Source organism: Arabidopsis thaliana, chromosome 5, assembly GCF_000001735.4.
Source record: "Arabidopsis thaliana chromosome 5, partial sequence".
NCBI classification, from domain to species: domain Eukaryota; kingdom Viridiplantae; phylum Streptophyta; class Magnoliopsida; order Brassicales; family Brassicaceae; genus Arabidopsis; species Arabidopsis thaliana.
In genome coordinates this window covers 24,491,210-24,507,858 of record NC_003076.8, presented here as the reverse complement: position 1 = coordinate 24,507,858, position 16,649 = coordinate 24,491,210, and the positions used below count along the sequence as shown (strand labels likewise).

Here is a 16,649-nt window from a genome sequence, read left to right as displayed (position 1 = left end):
AAAGAAAATAATCAGTTACGATGATTCATTATATCAGTTACCAATTCTTACAAAATTTGATATTTCATTCTTATTTTGTTAGTGTACAAAACTAGTTTATGTTTGGTATCAGACTATCAGTTATCAATTCATTGATCAGTTACCAAATCTTAAAATAGATTTTCCACTTTTCAGACCAATATATGTTATGTATATATCGATATCACACAGAGTCAGACATATAATAGTCATGGGACCGACATGAATGTTGTTTTGTTAACTTCTTATCGGAACACGTTCCCTATTCAATAACCACTCAAAAAGTTGAACCTTCGGAAGAAATTATATTTACTTATTTAGTCATAAAATAGCTTAGTGTGATGTGTTAATCCTACAAAAATTATAGTAGTGAGTTATTAATTGACAGAAAAGGTTTTATTTTCGTAACTATTTTCTTACATTGACTACAATAGTAGTACATTACCAATTTACCAGTTACCAGTTAATCATTAAAGTATCTTTATATTTCATTTAAAAACTCCTTACATTGTATTTAATAAATCCATCTACCCAAATCCAATGGGTCTAAAGGAGTAAAAGAAAATGGTAGTCTAGAGACTTTTCCTACATTGAGAGTATCATACGTTTGAGATTCTCTTCCCATAAATAGGCCACTTTTTCCCGGTCAAAAGAAAAATTATAGTATATCAAGTGAATAAGTTATGGAATATAGGCATTTTTTTTACAACAATATATGCATTTTGCATATTGGTTGGTCCAAAAAGATCAACGCCACGATCTATAGAACATGCTTCATTTGATGTTAAGAGTTTTGTTGGTTCAGCAGCTAAATTTCAGCCTAGCTTCCACTTTGTAGGTTCATCAATTTCCAGAGCAAAGAGAAGATCGATACTTAACTTGAAATTGAAGAAAAGGACATCATTTTAGTTTTTTTCCTTCCAATTTAGCAGGATAAAATATTGTAAAATGTTCCGTGTTATTTTTGTGTTTGCAATTATAAAATTACTATTTTTCCTAAGGTTTTATTACAATTGGGTCAAATTCTTTCGTGTACTTATTAAAACACACTATATTTAATTTTATCTAATATATATATCTTTGAAATTGTAAGCACAATGTTTCTCCCTGTTTAAAGGAAAAACAGAAAGTCACCTTAAATAAAATTAAAATTTCTCCGTGCATTTAACCAGAAAAAAACTTGTCTCCATGCAAAAAGAAAAATTAAAAAACCAAAATACAATTTGCATTTTGAAAGAATATTTAAACCCTATATATAGTCGTTATAGTGTTACTGTAGAAAGTATTAAGGAGTTAAAGATTATTCTCCTTTAATATCTATTGAGTTCTTTGGTCTGATTTCTTAACCTTAAAAACAATAACAAAAGTCCGTACGGTACGGAAACAATGTAAGCTAAAGGGAGGCACAAAACTAACGAACGAGTTACAAGCACAGTAAAAAGTAGCCAATGAGGACTCGACAACACATCAAATGGTTTATTTCCCAAACAGCCCTTAAAACTTTATCTCCACTCTGGTCTCTTCTTCCACTCGTATGTAGCTTTTGTGTTTTTTTTTTCTTTCTTTTTTTTCCACAAATATCATCGTCTATGTATTCACGTCACATACCGTATTTATACCACATCACTTACGTCACTGTAGACTCACGCGAAACCCAACAAAAGTCCATAAAAGAAAAAATAAAAAAAATAAAATAGCTATTATCACATTCATCAACACAAAAGATACCCAGAGAGACATAAGAAAGAAAGAGAGAGAGAGATACTTTGGTCATTTCAGGGTTGTCGTTTCTCTCTCTTGTTCTTGAGATTTTGAAGAGAGAGAGATATGGGAAGAGGTAGGGTTCAGCTGAAGAGGATAGAGAACAAGATCAATAGGCAAGTTACTTTCTCAAAGAGAAGGTCTGGTTTGCTCAAGAAAGCTCATGAGATCTCTGTTCTCTGCGATGCTGAGGTTGCTCTCATCGTCTTCTCTTCCAAAGGCAAACTCTTCGAATATTCCACCGACTCTTGGTAAATGTTTTTTTAATGTTTTATATTATATATCACATCGATCATATCTATCTGTTTTCTTGATCTTTAACCAGATTTTGTTTTTTATTCGTACTTCTCGATCTCGATCGTCGTCAGCCTTGGAAATAAATCCAAATCTCGTATCTTGGTCTTTCATATCTTCTCTAGATTTGTTTGTTCCCTAAGAACTGGCTCGAGAAATTAGGGTTTTTTTTTGGGATTTTACGTACGGACGCATGAAAAAGCTGTTTATGTTTATTTCTAAATTTCCTTTCCTTTACCCAATTGAAAATAGCATAAAATTATGAAACTTAGTACACACACTCACGATTTGATTGCCCCTTTTGATGTATGGAAGCACGTGCACTCAGACACGTACGAAGATATGTATGTAGATAACATGTATAATAATACTTGAGTATACCATATATTTGAAAGAAAGGTTGATTTGAAACGATGAAATAAAGCATTTATAACAAGGATGTGCTATAATCCCCAATGGACAATAACATAACGTTAAACATATATGTAAGTTCGTACTGATATTTTAAATGCGTTTTGTGAAAGTGTATATATATGTTTTTATGTACGATCATAGAGATTTATAGTGATCGTTTGCTTTGATAACCGAGTCAGGAGGGAAACTCGAATCTTTAAATTGAATTTGTACGTATGTTTTCTATGATGTTTTGTGGACTCACCAAAACCAGGTTCTATATACATTTTTGTGTTATATTCTTATTTTTAGCTATTCTTTGTCGGTATACCAAATACGGTAAACTTTTGGCTTGCAGTTTGTAACAAATGTTACACATTATAACATGTGAAATTATAATAATTTTTATGGATCAAATTAATCGAGTGTTGACCTTTTTTTTCTTTCTTAAATCTAGCATGGAGAGGATACTTGAACGCTATGATCGCTATTTATATTCAGACAAACAACTTGTTGGCCGAGACGTTTCACAAAGTGTAAGTTTTAGATATGTCTCTTTTAGCTACTTAATGTTGTATTTTTGTTGTAGTAACTAATGTTTATCATACACCAATGTTGTAGGAAAATTGGGTTCTAGAACATGCTAAGCTCAAGGCAAGAGTTGAGGTACTTGAGAAGAACAAAAGGTATATATATGTTATAATTTCAAATTTACAAATGATCGCACATATATATTTCAAATTTATATATGTGCACAATGTCAAATTAAGATCGTGCTAATCAAATAGCCAAGTAAAACATATATTTACAAGAGTATTTGTCCCAAGTTAACTAAACTTTTGGGTCGCACATACAAACTTCTAATGTATTCAACTTTTTTCCTTTACTTAAGAGGGAATGAATGTGTATTGATCGTGACTTCGTTATTGCTCATATAAGTTTATGACACTATACGGTTATGGGGGAATTGTGTCTTGGATCCTCATAAAGTTCATTTTCTGTTGTCAATTTGATCATAAAAACTAAGGCATATCAATGGTTTCTACCTTAGCAACAACCACGGTTTGCTTATATAAGCAGTAGTCACAAAATACGAAAATGTGTAGGAATTTTATGGGGGAAGATCTTGATTCGTTGAGCTTGAAGGAGCTCCAAAGCTTGGAGCATCAGCTCGATGCAGCTATCAAGAGCATTAGGTCAAGAAAGGTAATAGGACAACATGGATACATAGTTACATACGTCTACATATGTATGTAAAGCTTTCGATCGAGAAGTTGAGTTTGGCAAAGAATTCAGAATTTTAAATTTGAGATGTTATTAATTAACTAATGTCTGATGTTCGCAGAACCAAGCTATGTTCGAATCCATATCTGCGCTCCAGAAGAAGGTAAAGTTTCAACTTTTTGTTTAGATAGATAATATATATAACAACCGAAAAGTATTGTTTTCATATATATATATAACTATGTTTGCAACCAATATCAAATCACAATTAGGTACATCGTAAAAAAATCATTTTGAGGCATAATTCTACTTGTTTCTTTTAAATCATCAGGATAAAGCCTTGCAAGATCACAACAATTCGCTTCTCAAAAAGGTAAGTACAACTTATTTTTGATATAAGTGGTTATATATGAGTTTAAAATTGATAGAAGTTGAAATAATTAACTACAGTATGTCATCTCACCATAATTTTTTAAAAAGATTAGGTTTAACAATGTTTTATATATTATAAAAGTATTTAAAAAATATGTGACTTTACTACATATATAATTCTCTAATTTTTGTAATTAATCCTATTACATAAACAAAATATAATAGCAAAAAACCGGTACTAATATATAATGGAGACCAAATATATATTTATATTAATAATGTTTCCATAATATCTGAGTGAAGAATTTAAGTAGATGTAAGATAAAAAAAATTAGAAATGGTTTTTAGTTTTTTTAGCATTAGAAATGGTCATTATCTAATCCCAAAAAATGGTCATTATTTAATCCTCTATTGATAACCCTTCTAATAAAAATCAATGTTGAGATCATGCAGCTATCTAGACGTAAACTAGTTATACATATATCAAAAGAAAAAAAAATGTTTAGATCGATTTTAGTTTACCTTAGTTCTTGATCTGTATATATATGAAGTTGATATAAATTCTTCGTAAGACTCAAAGTGGTAATGTTTTCTAATATTTGTATAATTTGTTTCTGACAACTCAGATATTTTATTTATAGAATTTTTGCAACTGTAGATTTATGCTGGTATATATTATTACTAACTAATGGCAAAACAATAATTTTAGATTAAGGAGAGGGAGAAGAAAACGGGTCAGCAAGAAGGACAATTAGTCCAATGCTCCAACTCTTCTTCAGTTCTTCTGCCTCAATACTGCGTAACCTCCTCCAGGTCTCGTCTTTCTCTCTCTCAGTACTAGTCCAAATTAGATTAAGAGGTTGATTAATTGTGCCATGTGCATATATATAATTCAAATTTGTACATGTATATCTATGAATGATTCTGATTAATTTAATTTTATGGGCAGAGATGGCTTTGTGGAGAGAGTTGGGGGAGAGAACGGTGGTGCATCGTCGTTGACGGAACCAAACTCTCTGCTTCCGGCTTGGATGTTACGTCCTACCACTACGAACGAGTAGAACTATCTCACTCTTTATAATATAATGATAATATAATTAATGTTTAATATTTTCATAACATTCAGCATTTTTTTGGTGACTTATACTCATTATTAATACCGATATGTTTTAGCTAGTCATATTATATGTATGATGGAACTCCGTTGTCGAGACGTATGTACGTAAGCTATCATTAGATTCACTGCGTCTTAAGAACAAAGATTCATATCTTGGTAATGATTTCTCATGAATAATTAATGTAACTTTTACTTTTTAAACTGTGGTGAACGCAATATATCAATATTCTATCATTTGTAAATGCGATCACTATGTTTTTTATGACTGATATTCAAAATTGCTCAAATTTAGTCTTCTTGTAAATGTGCTCATTATTTGCGCTTTAAAGTTGTCGCAGCAAGGTACCGCATGGCACAAATGATTATTTGATTTTTGAAAAATGGAAAAAGGTTTGTATAAATACGATAATTGTTCAAAATATTCAAAAATATTCTAAAAGTGATTCTATATTTTTTTTATAAACAACTGAATATGGTATATGCATGTGTTTTAAAAATTTATAAAATATTCAGTGAGAAAACAAAGTATGTGATTCTATGATGGTATATAATCCAAAAATAATTAACAACTGAATATGATGTATTATCATCCAAAAATGTCAATGAGCAAAATTGTTCTTTTACTATTCAAAATCCAAACACAAGGAATACAAAGCTATTACGTATACAATTCAGGAATGTCCTATCACAATATAGATACAACCACACTTTGTTCCTACCCTTAAAAGACTTTAGAACACATGTTCACGACTTAAGTAATATTGTATGGAGGAGAAGAGACTTTTGACTCTTTCAAAATCTGGTTCATTGACTAAGAGAAAGAACAAGAAATGTCTAAGTCTTCTCAACCCCTTTCCTACGTTCAATAGTAACGAACAAATCTACATTATGCAAACACACACACACACACAAACAAACACACACACACTCGCATGTAATCTCAAGTTCTAGCAGAATGGATTTACTTTCTTGTTTGATAATCCATCTTTTACGTTTACAATCAGAAATATCTAAAGACAAAACACACACAACCACAATGTAGTCTATTTGTTCCTACCCTTAAAAGTCTCTGTTGGCTTTTCAAAACCTGGTCCATTGAGTCATTGACTCAGAGAGTTAGAACTAAAAAGTCTTTATATTTACACATATACGCAGATTTAATCTCTACATCTTTGCTTCAGTAAAATGGGTTCTCTTTCTTGTTCAATAATCCATCTGGTTCTTATTCTGCAACTACAAACATTTTTCGTTTTTTCTCAAAACATCAGAAACGGCTCTGTTCCTGTCGGAGAATCTCTCACCGCTTCAGAGTCCCAACAAATCTCTAGTTCATGGCGTTCACCTTCCGGTGACTTTGCTTTCGGGTTCCGCAAGATCCAACCAAACGACGGTTTCACTCTCTCCATTTGGTTCGACAAGATTTCTGACAAGACCATCGTGTGGCACGCACAAGCCGTCAACACAACCACCGGTCTTGTCCCTAATGGTTCGAAGGTTACATTAACTGCAGATGGCGGTCTGGTTATCGCTGACCCTCGAGGTCAGGAGCTGTGGAGAGCGTTGAGTGGTGGCTCTGTTTCTCGAGGGCGATTTACTGACGACGGAAACTTCGTTCTTTTCAGAGATGGGTCAGAAGATTCTGACGAGGTTCTATGGTCGAGCTTTGAAAATCCCACCGACACTCTGTTACCTAATCAGGTAATTAAATCTTTATTATGCGATCATAGACAATATTGACCAAAATAATAAAAAATTCTATGAAATTTAAAACAAAATTGATGAATTAAATGACAAAAAGAATATCTTTGGGAGATAAAATATGGAAAATCTTCAATTATAATTTTTTGTTTGTTTTGACAAAATTGCAAACGCGGAGATGAGGTGCCAAAATGAGAAATTTCTAGTTTTTTTTTTTTAATTTACACTATACGTAATCAATATATGATGAAAATATATACGTATTCTAGTAATTTTTTTTTGCATGTAAGATATATTTTATTTACTAAAACAAAAATAATAATATGTGTTCACAAACGTAAGAAATTAACTCAAAAAAAAATAAAAGTAAAAATTAAATTAGCAGTTAGCACTATTAATTAAGGTTTTGATCCTATTGTGAGAAAATACTTTTTAGTTGACTTCTTTTGTTAGATTTGCAATCGATTTTAATTGATTTGTTTCCGTTAGTATGTTGCGGATGATATATTTATGAATGATGATGATACAGAATATAGAAGTTGGAAGGAATCTGTCATCACGTAGGACAGAGACGAGCTTCAAAAAAGGAAGATTCAGCCTACGTCTAGAGGATGACGGAAATCTTCAGCTTCACTCTCTCAACGCCGAGACTGCCTCAGAATCAGACATATACTCTCAGTACTACGAAAGTAATACCAACGATCCAAACAACCCCGGGATTCAATTAGTTTTCAACCAGTCAGGGGAAATATATGTTCTTCAAAGGAACAATTCAAGATTCGTCGTCAAAGATAGAGATCCGGATTTTTCTATCGCCGCGCCGTTCTACATTTCGACGGGGTTTTTGCTGAGTACTATCATCCCAAAGGAGGCCAGGAGAATAGTGGGTGGGTGTTTGCTTGGGCTGTGCCGGATAATATGTGTAGCCCCGATGATGCACTTGGGAATATGGCTTGTGGGTATAATAATATATGTAGTTTAGGAAACAACAAGAGGCCAAAATGTGAGTGTCCTGAGAGGTTTGTGTTAAAGGATCCGAGCAATGAGTATGGTGATTGTTTGCCAGATTTTGAGATGCAGACTTGTAGACCAGAGAACCAAACCGCAAACTCAGATGTGAATCTTTACGAGTTCATTACTTTAGAGAAGACGAATTGGCCGTTTGGGGATTATGAGAGTTATGCCAACTATGATGAAGAAAGATGTAAAGCTTCTTGTCTTAGCGATTGTTTATGTGCTGCGGTTATTTTTGGAACAAATCGGGATCTAAAATGTTGGAAGAAGAAGTTTCCCTTGTCTCACGGTGAAAGATCTCCACGTGGTGATAGTGATACATTCATTAAGGTTCGAAACCGCTCCATCGCGGATGTTCCAGTTACCGGAAACAGAGCGAAAAAACTTGACTGGTTAATCATTGCTTGTTCTGTTCTACTTGGAACTTCAGCTTTTGTGATTTTTGATACTTCTTGCTCTTTATAGAAAGACTAAGAAGAGTAAAAATATGATGAAGAATCAAGCGAGAGATATCGGTCGGACTACAGCTACAACTACTGCAAATGAGTTGAATTTGAGGGTCTTTACATATGGAGAGCTTGCAGAGGCTACAAGAGATTTCACGGAAGAGCTTGGAAGAGGAGCCTTTGGTATAGTTTACAAAGGATATTTAGAAGTTGCCGGTGGTTCTGAAGTTACCGTGGCTGTGAAGAAACTAGATCGTCTTGATTTAGATAACGAAAAAGAGTTCAAGAATGAGGTTAAAGTGATAGGTCAGATTCACCACAAGAACCTAGTGAGGCTCATTGGCTTCTGCAACGAAGGACAGAGCCAGATGATCGTCTATGAGTTTTTACCACAAGGGACGCTAGCCAATTTTCTCTTCAGGCGTCCGAGGCCGAGCTGGGAAGATAGAAAGAATATTGCGGTGGCCATTGCTCGTGGAATCTTGTATCTACATGAAGAGTGCAGCGAGCAGATCATACACTGTGACATAAAACCGCAGAACATACTCCTAGATGAGTATTACACTCCTCGGATCTCGGATTTTGGTCTAGCAAAGCTTTTGTTGATGAACCAAACGTATACGCTCACTAACATCCGTGGAACAAAAGGGTATGTGGCCCCTGAATGGTTCAGGAATAGCCCCATTACATCCAAAGTAGATGTTTATAGCTATGGAGTAATGCTTTTAGAAATCGTGTGCTGCAAGAAAGCCGTCGACCTTGAGGATAACGTGATTCTCATCAATTGGGCTTACGATTGTTTTCGACAAGGAAGGTTGGAAGATCTGACTGAGGACGATTCAGAGGCAATGAATGACATGGAAACTGTGGAGAGATATGTGAAAATAGCGATATGGTGTATACAAGAAGAGCATGGGATGAGACCTAACATGAGAAATGTTACACAGATGCTTGAAGGTGTGATTCAAGTTTTTGATCCTCCAAATCCGTCTCCTTATAGCACTTTCACTTGGTCTGATGAATCTTTGTCTAGTGATCCAGTGTCACTTGTTTGATAAGTTGATAAAAAAACAAAATAAAGTTATTATACTTTTGTATGGAATAAACTCCAATCATTAATATTACGTTAAATAATCACACCTTTTTTTAATTATGTTGATATAACCAGCACGGTATGACACAAATTGCAACTATTACAATTTCGTTAAACAAAATTGACACTGCTACAAATTTCAGAACTGGCTATGCAATCGGGTTAAATGAATGGTTAAACTAATTGTGTAATTCTTTTAAAAGATTCGGAATTTATTTTTCTTAATAAATTAACGTAGAATTTCCAATAACATAACTCTTAGTAAACTAAGGAAAATCCTTCAATTTCGACGTTAGTAATGTTCAGAAGGCAAGAATACATGGAAGACAGTTATAGATCGTAGTCGGTAGTTCCAATGTCGAACACGTTTTATTCATGAGTTATATATATGAATTGATTCATAAAAATGAGTAATTTTGCTTGAGCGTACCGTATGGATGGATAGTACTGGGAGCAGAAAAGTAGCCTACGATCGTTGACCTGTAACTCTCATGATTTTGGCTTTTTTTTTTAAATGACAAATTTTCAATGTTTTTATCATGATTTTTTTTTTTTTTCGAAAAGTTCATATCATTTTTTAATACTAAAAACGAAGATTATCAAAATGAAGTTACTTGCGTTGTTTGCAATAGATAAATATTATTCCATGGATGAAGTTCTAGATGAAGTCATGAAGGTTGTTTTTTATATTAAAAGGAACAATTCCGTTTCAAATAAACATATTAGTATACATTGTTTTTTTTATTTGTTGTGCGAAGGTGTAAATATCAAAATTATTAATTACTTTGACTATATAAAATATTAATTAATTTTCTTTTAAATAAAGAAATCAAACTAGGGATAGTGGCTGCAAAATAATTTATTAGGTAAACTTTATCTCTAAACCTCCACTTTTTTTATTTTCGTGCAAACTCTAAACCTCCACTAAGATTATTAATACACACAATTGAATATCAGTTTTATATATACATCATGAACTACGGATTAAATAGCTAGTATTAGGAAAAATAAGAATTTCGAAACTAATCAAAAAGTGCTGCTGACGATTCTTGATTGGTGTGTTCTGCATATACTAGTATGAGTGATATATTTGTAAAGATTACGTATTCACGTGAATCCACCAAAATATGAAAATAATTGTAGTAGGAATATTATAATACGGAATGGGAGTTTCACTTGTTAGGGAATATTGCAGTCTTCGCAGAGGAATATACTTTGTTTTTAAGTTTTTTCAACACTTTAATTATTGATCTAAATTTGATTTATTACGTTAAAGCAAATTTGCATTTCGAATTTAAATATACTACCAGTGATTTTAAAAGTTAAAGATCAAAGTGTGCCTAATTAAGTCATGGATATCTCAATTTGGAGATTGTGTAGGTCAAATGTTGTTAGCTTGGTCAAAATCGCTAGGTTCAAAATTGCATGTTAAAAACTTTAAATTATAGTGGTACCTAAAGTTTTGCACCAAAAAAAATATGTGGTACCAAAAGTAGTAATACCATTTATTTATCTCTTTATTTGTTATTGCTTTTTCTCTTTCCAATGTATCACCAATAAAATTCACGGTGTGCAAAACATTAGTTTTAAATGGTATGAGTCCAAACAACAATATGTAATTGTTTAATTTTAGTGCCTCGAACAAAATTTAATGTTTTTTTTTCTGTTAAACGCTCTTCTGCATACACAATTTTGTTAATGGTAACGGAAACAAAAATTGACCACGGGCAGATTAATCTACATCATTCGTTAGATATCATCATTAAAAATCTAGAATTAATTATATGTAAGCAAAAAAGAAGAATTAGCCCTGGACTCTATCCGCAATAATATTTTTTGTCAAATCAGGATTTTTAAAAGCTCTTTTATACCAATAATTGGGAAATAATTTTATTGTTTTGATAGAAAACGGTGGTCAGTATATGTCATTTTAAAATTTTTATATAGTTTATGACTTATGAGACTCTAAAAATGTGTAACAGACTTATCAATTCCGTTAGTGGCATGTCATATGAAATTAACAAAACATATGTATTTTCGTAAAAAACGTGTTTTTTTCCGGATTTGTAAACAAATTCATGTAAGTAGAAATATTTATTATTATTAATTTTTACAACAGCACATTATTTTGACTACGTGACGATTACACGAATCTATCACAGCTTATTAAAGAAAAAACCAACGTAAGATTGATTTTAGTCTGACTCGTCAGACAAAGACTCCAACCATATTGTCATCTTCGTTCCAGGAATCAATGAACTCCATTGCATCAGCTACATTGACCTCCGGCGAATTTTCAATAACTCCGGCGCTGGCATCGCCGTAGCTTAAAATACTCTTTAACTCTTCCATAAACCCAAAATTATCGACAGTCGTGTAAATATCGGAGATCTCTTCATTGTTAAAGAATTCGTTGAATTCATCAGTGAAAGAACAGTTGTCGGAGAAGCCGGAATATGTAGTCGTAGTGTTGATCAAAACTGATGTTGCCGCCATTTTGTTGAGCAATGTGGAGGTCGGAGAATCAACGTCGCCGGAGTTTTGTGAATCTTCGGCGACGGTGGAGTTTCCACTGATGATCCCGGTCAGTAAGTCCCGGTTTAATTCAACCGCGTATTTGCTTGCGACGCGGTTAAGAAGCCTAGCGGAACCGGATGAATATACCGGTTTATTTACTTTTGGTTCGAAACCGGTTTGACCGGTTGAATTGATCGGTTTGTGAGTGATTGCATCGATGCCTTTTTGCTTCAACCGCTTCTTGAGATTTGTGTTCCAATAGTTTTTTATTTCGTTGTCAGTTCGTCCCGCCAAGCTAGTGGCGATTGCGGCCCACCTTCAATAATCAAACACAACTATCAATAAAATAATACTAACAAATATTATTTTATTCTAATGAAGATTTGGAATCTTTATCAAAAAAGATTTAAAAAGTTATGGTTGGCATTTGAGATGAAAAGTAAAGTATTTTCATGCAACATTACACATATAGTAATGATTATCTAATCCAAACTGAATTAAGAAAGAAAGAAAAAAAGAGATACTTACTTGTTACCCTTAAGAGCATGAAGCTTGATGATAGTGTCGTCTTCTTCAGGACTAAACTCTCCTCTCTTAATGTCGGGTCTTAAGTAATTAGCCCATCTCAATCTACAACTCTTTCCACATCTCTTCAATCCTATATACATTTACACACACTATAACAATAATTTCTTTTAATTAAAAAGTAGCTAATATTTAAACCTATATATGACAAAAAAAAATATATACCAGCTTTTTCAGGGAGAGTACGCCATCCACCTTCACCATGTAGGTGAAGATAAGCAATAAGCTTTTGATCTTCCTCAGGAGTCCAAGCTCCTTTCTTTATTCCTTCTTCTTTGCAACATGGTGTCCTCACCATCTCTCTGCTCTTCTTCTTGATTTTATTTTAGTTTGAATACCCTAAGTAGTACGTAAAATCCTAGCTAGAGCTAACAAAGGATCATTAAGGCTCCATGTTACCAAAAGAAAGAACGACTCTTTAATCCTTTGTTTTAAAATAAAATTAACACGAAACGAGGAAAAAAGAAAGAAAGATATGACTAATTAAGAGAATTGAATAGAGCGTCTGATCAAAACTAGAAGACACCTGAAGATTGTACTCACTGAGACACTCTTTTGACGATGAACACGTGAACGTGTTATCATTATATATTGAGTTTAGATACAAAACTATCAATGTTTTTTTTTTATAATTCTGTCTCACACAGATTATAGAGGTGCTCTTATATAGCAAAATTACGAGAGGGACTGCGGGAGAGAGAAAGAACAGAGAGACAGATAAAATGATTAAAAATTATTGCTGTCAAAAAGAAATGATCGATATATCTTTGATGGAGGAATGGTTGGGATTACACGTTCTTTAAATCTTTCTATACACAGGCCACTAAGTCACTGTGGGGAAATGCCACGTGCAGTGTTGTCATTGGATCAGTTGAGCATCTGTCAGAGTTCGCGGTCACACGGAAATGCATATACTGATGAGTGATGACACTGTTCTGATGCTCTTGTCCGTTTTAGTTTGTTTCTTGCGAGATCAAGGAACATTGAGATTTTGGGTAAAAGTTTTTATCGATTCTAGGAGATACGGTGTTCACAAAAATTGTTCAGCTAAAATAATAATTGATTCATTCAATCAATAATTAATGCTACTATCATTATACTATTGCTATTTGTATTCTTTCAAAATAATATTACTGACTTTTAATACTAGTGAAGGTTGAACTATGAGTCCATGACTATGACATTATATTTTAAAATGTATCGGATATTTTATAGCATAGGTCTGGAGGATTTGATTTTAAAGGCACAACCTTTTTTCATCTTTAATTTTATAGCTAGTATGATTAAGGGAAGCTAGTATGATCATTGATTAACTATTAAACAAGGAAAAACCATTTAACAAAAAAAAATGTGATTGTAAGATCACTGATAAATGTATGTCTGGAGGATTTGATATACCAAGAAAAAATGATTGCGGTCTAATAATAATTATAAGTCTACAGAAACGTCTTTTGGGGTGATATACATTTTTTTGGGGTCAAATATCTTAGCAAAAAAAAAGGTCTACCAAATTAAAATATATATCACTTCTTTTGGGATCAAGTATCCTCTACAATGGTGAAGTTATTTGGACTGGTGAACCGGACCGTTGTGATCCAAGACGAATTTATTTTGATACAAAAATCTTTTTTTCTTTGATAATTCAAAAACTCTTCTTTTGTTAGCAAAAATTTGCTTTTTGTGATACAAATTTTTTGTTGGATATTAATTTTATATGGGATGAGGTTTGAAATTAAAAACAGGACGACATATATGAAAACACAAGTTTGTGCTCACCTTTAGTTATAAGTTTACATCCTTTATCAAAAAAAAGTCTTCGTCCTTATATCAAACTATATGTGTAGAATTGTAATAAAAAAAAAAAAAAGGATAGAAAGTTAAAAGGGTCTAAAAACCTTGTGTATGAATTAATATATATGTCTTCCAACATCCGCTATACGAACATATTATATTTTGGATTTTAAGTTCTTAGTAAAAAAGTTATTGCACGTATGTAAACTACGAGGGACTGACGTGAAGATCTCATGTGGTTGTGGTACATGTTGGATCCTTTCTGATTCCCGATGCAATAAGATAAATCAACCCATTGCAAAGCACAAGAATGTAAAATCGAGCAGTTGGAAACCTAAAATTGTTGTCGAAGATAAGCTCTGACAAGATATAGTGCATATTTATAATTCTTAGGAAATTGATAAAACCAACACACACAAAAGATCACAACTTGGTATATAGTTTATTAACAAATGATCAAAAAATACTGGCAAAAAGTATTCCCATGTGATTTTATTGATTTTAATTAGTGAGATAACACGTTAAACTCTACTGTAAAGTTCTTACAAGCATATCTTCTTGAACCAAAAAAAGTTTTTAGAAAAATCAGTTAAGTGGCAAAGTTGTTTGAGATTCTCCCGCAAAGCCTTCAAAGTGAGGAGTTCAACTCCACTATCTAACAATTTGCACCCACTAATATTTTTCCTCTGACAAAAGAATAGAAAGTTTTACAGTTTCTTTTACTGCGTAATTAAACAAAATATCATTTATTAAATATATCATAACAACTCTTTTAGAAAGCATACTCAATAATAACTTTTATAAACCAAAGAAGAGTAATCAAGTATAATATTAGTTTAGTAGTCAGTGACATATGGATCTTTGCTAGAGATTGAAAATATGTAGACTTCAAATATTAATCTGAATTTGGATATTCATCTTTGCTACACAAGAGTCCCATTTAATCAATAATGTATCATCTTGTTCTGTTCTAGTACTTTTCGGCTATATAAAGTATAACAGCACAATGATCCACCACTTGTGGTATTCTTGAAGTAATTCTCACTCACTTTAATTTGGTGGGTAATCTATTTCAAGAATACTCAATTAGAGCTTAAATGATAAAATCTTGTTGAATCATTGGATGCATGACAATAATTCTCGAATATTTTATTTTTATTTTTTAAATATTTTATCAGCATTATTGTGTCATAAGGGGTGGTCTACAATATCGGTTATCAGAAGAGACACAACTAATTAAATATATGCATATCAATTAGAGCTTATATTTTTATTTTTATTCTTTAACAAACAAGAATACATTCAAAATATTTTGTAGATAGACAGCTAATAATAAGACACGACGAACATATTTCTGAAAAGAATGTAAGAGAGATCCACAGTTACACCAACATACTCCATAGTCCATAGGCCATAGCTAATTCGAAGAAGTCCACTAATAGACATGTCGCACGGACACTACACATTTTATGTATCAATATCTGAATCTAAACAAGGTCGATCTTTTGTGAACAAAATAAAATAAATATAAGGTATATCTTTATATATACAAGTTTGACCACTTTTCCTTCGGAAGAATTCTATTTTCTAGAAAGAGCAATTGCTCAAAACTCCTCTCGCTATTTTTATTTCTGTGCAACAAAATATATCCACCTTTCTCACTCCGAAACTTTTTTTTTTTTTTTTTCACTCAGAAACTTTAATTTCACCATATAATTTGGGGTTTAGAGCAATTTTTTTTTTTTTTTTGGTGTGGGTAATACACGCCTATTGTGGTCGTATGACCCCCCCCCCCCCACATGGCCACATGGTTTCCTTTTCACGTCTCTTCACACTCAACCACGAGGTCCACAATCGCACATATGAGTATATATGACCCATGCACCGGTAATCTAAAAGAGATATTAAAAATAAGAATAATTACTTAATTTTAGTAAATATTAAATACATTTTTAGCATAATTATATACATTTATAAACTAAATTTAAATTTTATATAAATTGAGGTTTATTCGAGTTTGGTTAGGTTTATTTGATATAAAACTTTATGTACCGTCCAGGTTATCATAAAATTATGTTCAGTTTTCATTGATGAATTTCTGCTCGTTTTTGTTTTTATGCCCACCGGCCATGATCTTCACAATCACTTTATATTTTGAATTATATAAAGATTTGGGTCATTTTCATAGAATTTGAATCGAAATCCAACAAAGCTCAGAAAATTGTAGAAAATCAGATATCTATTGTAATTTAAGATGGACCAAACAATGAAAATCTGTAGTTGATGGAATTTGATCATCCTAAAGCCACATGAGATGATAGTCTTT

The 16,649-nt window shown here is 32.5% G+C and overlaps 3 protein-coding genes across 4 annotated transcripts; 2 read left to right on the top strand and 1 right to left on the bottom strand.

Moving 5' to 3' along the window:
* Positions 1–1,589: 1,589 nt before the first annotated feature.
* Positions 1,590–5,425, top strand: AGL8 (AGAMOUS-like 8). Of its 2 annotated transcripts, none has more exons than NM_125484.4 (8): positions 1,590–2,030; positions 2,924–3,002; positions 3,088–3,152; positions 3,573–3,672; positions 3,812–3,853; positions 4,022–4,063; positions 4,772–4,875; positions 5,012–5,425. In NM_125484.4, exons 1-8 carry the CDS (start codon positions 1,846–1,848, stop codon positions 5,121–5,123), a joined length of 729 nt encoding a protein of 242 aa, NP_568929.1. In that variant the 5' UTR covers positions 1,590–1,845; the 3' UTR covers positions 5,124–5,425. The 2 variants fall into 2 exon arrangements, with proteins under 2 accessions (NP_568929.1, NP_001078776.1); NM_001085307.1 differs by lacking the exon at positions 1,590–2,030 and adding an exon at positions 2,543–2,558 and having other exon boundaries at positions 5,012–5,377.
* Positions 5,426–6,088: 663 nt separating this feature from the next.
* RLK1 (receptor-like protein kinase 1) lies at positions 6,089–9,490 on the top strand. Its single transcript, NM_001345434.1, is given in 2 exon segments — positions 6,089–6,877; positions 7,407–9,490. Coding segments are annotated over 2 exon segments (2,499 nt in total). The 5' UTR covers positions 6,089–6,364; the 3' UTR covers positions 9,393–9,490.
* A 1,997-nt stretch (positions 9,491–11,487) lies between these two features.
* Positions 11,488–13,568, bottom strand: MYB34 (myb domain protein 34). Its single transcript, NM_125482.3, has 3 exons — positions 12,698–13,568; positions 12,476–12,605; positions 11,488–12,263 (listed from the first exon to the last, which is right to left on the bottom strand). Exons 1-3 carry the CDS (start codon positions 12,828–12,830, stop codon positions 11,639–11,641), a joined length of 888 nt encoding a protein of 295 aa, NP_200897.1. The 5' UTR covers positions 12,831–13,568; the 3' UTR covers positions 11,488–11,638.
* Positions 13,569–16,649: the final 3,081 nt, after the last annotated feature.

What these genes read in the sequence shown, in the direction of transcription:
- MYB34 (NM_125482.3), bottom strand. Translation starts at nt 12,830, where the DNA reads ATGGTGAGGACACCATGTTGCAAAGAAGAAGGAATAAAGAAAGGAGCT. An exon ending in TACTCTCCCTGAAAAAGCTG is followed by an intron (nt 12,606 to 12,697) that starts GTATATATTTTT and finishes AAATGTATATAG; the next exon opens with GATTGAAGAGATGTGGAAAG. An exon ending in CATGCTCTTAAGGGTAACAA is followed by an intron (nt 12,264 to 12,475) that starts GTAAGTATCTCT and finishes TGATTATTGAAG; the next exon opens with GTGGGCCGCAATCGCCACTA.
- AGL8 (NM_125484.4), top strand. Translation starts at nt 1,846, where the DNA reads ATGGGAAGAGGTAGGGTTCAGCTGAAGAGGATAGAGAACAAGATCAAT. An exon ending in TATCTGCGCTCCAGAAGAAG is followed by an intron (nt 3,854 to 4,021) that starts GTAAAGTTTCAA and finishes TTAAATCATCAG; the next exon opens with GATAAAGCCTTGCAAGATCA. An exon ending in ACAATTCGCTTCTCAAAAAG is followed by an intron (nt 4,064 to 4,771) that starts GTAAGTACAACT and finishes CAATAATTTTAG; the next exon opens with ATTAAGGAGAGGGAGAAGAA.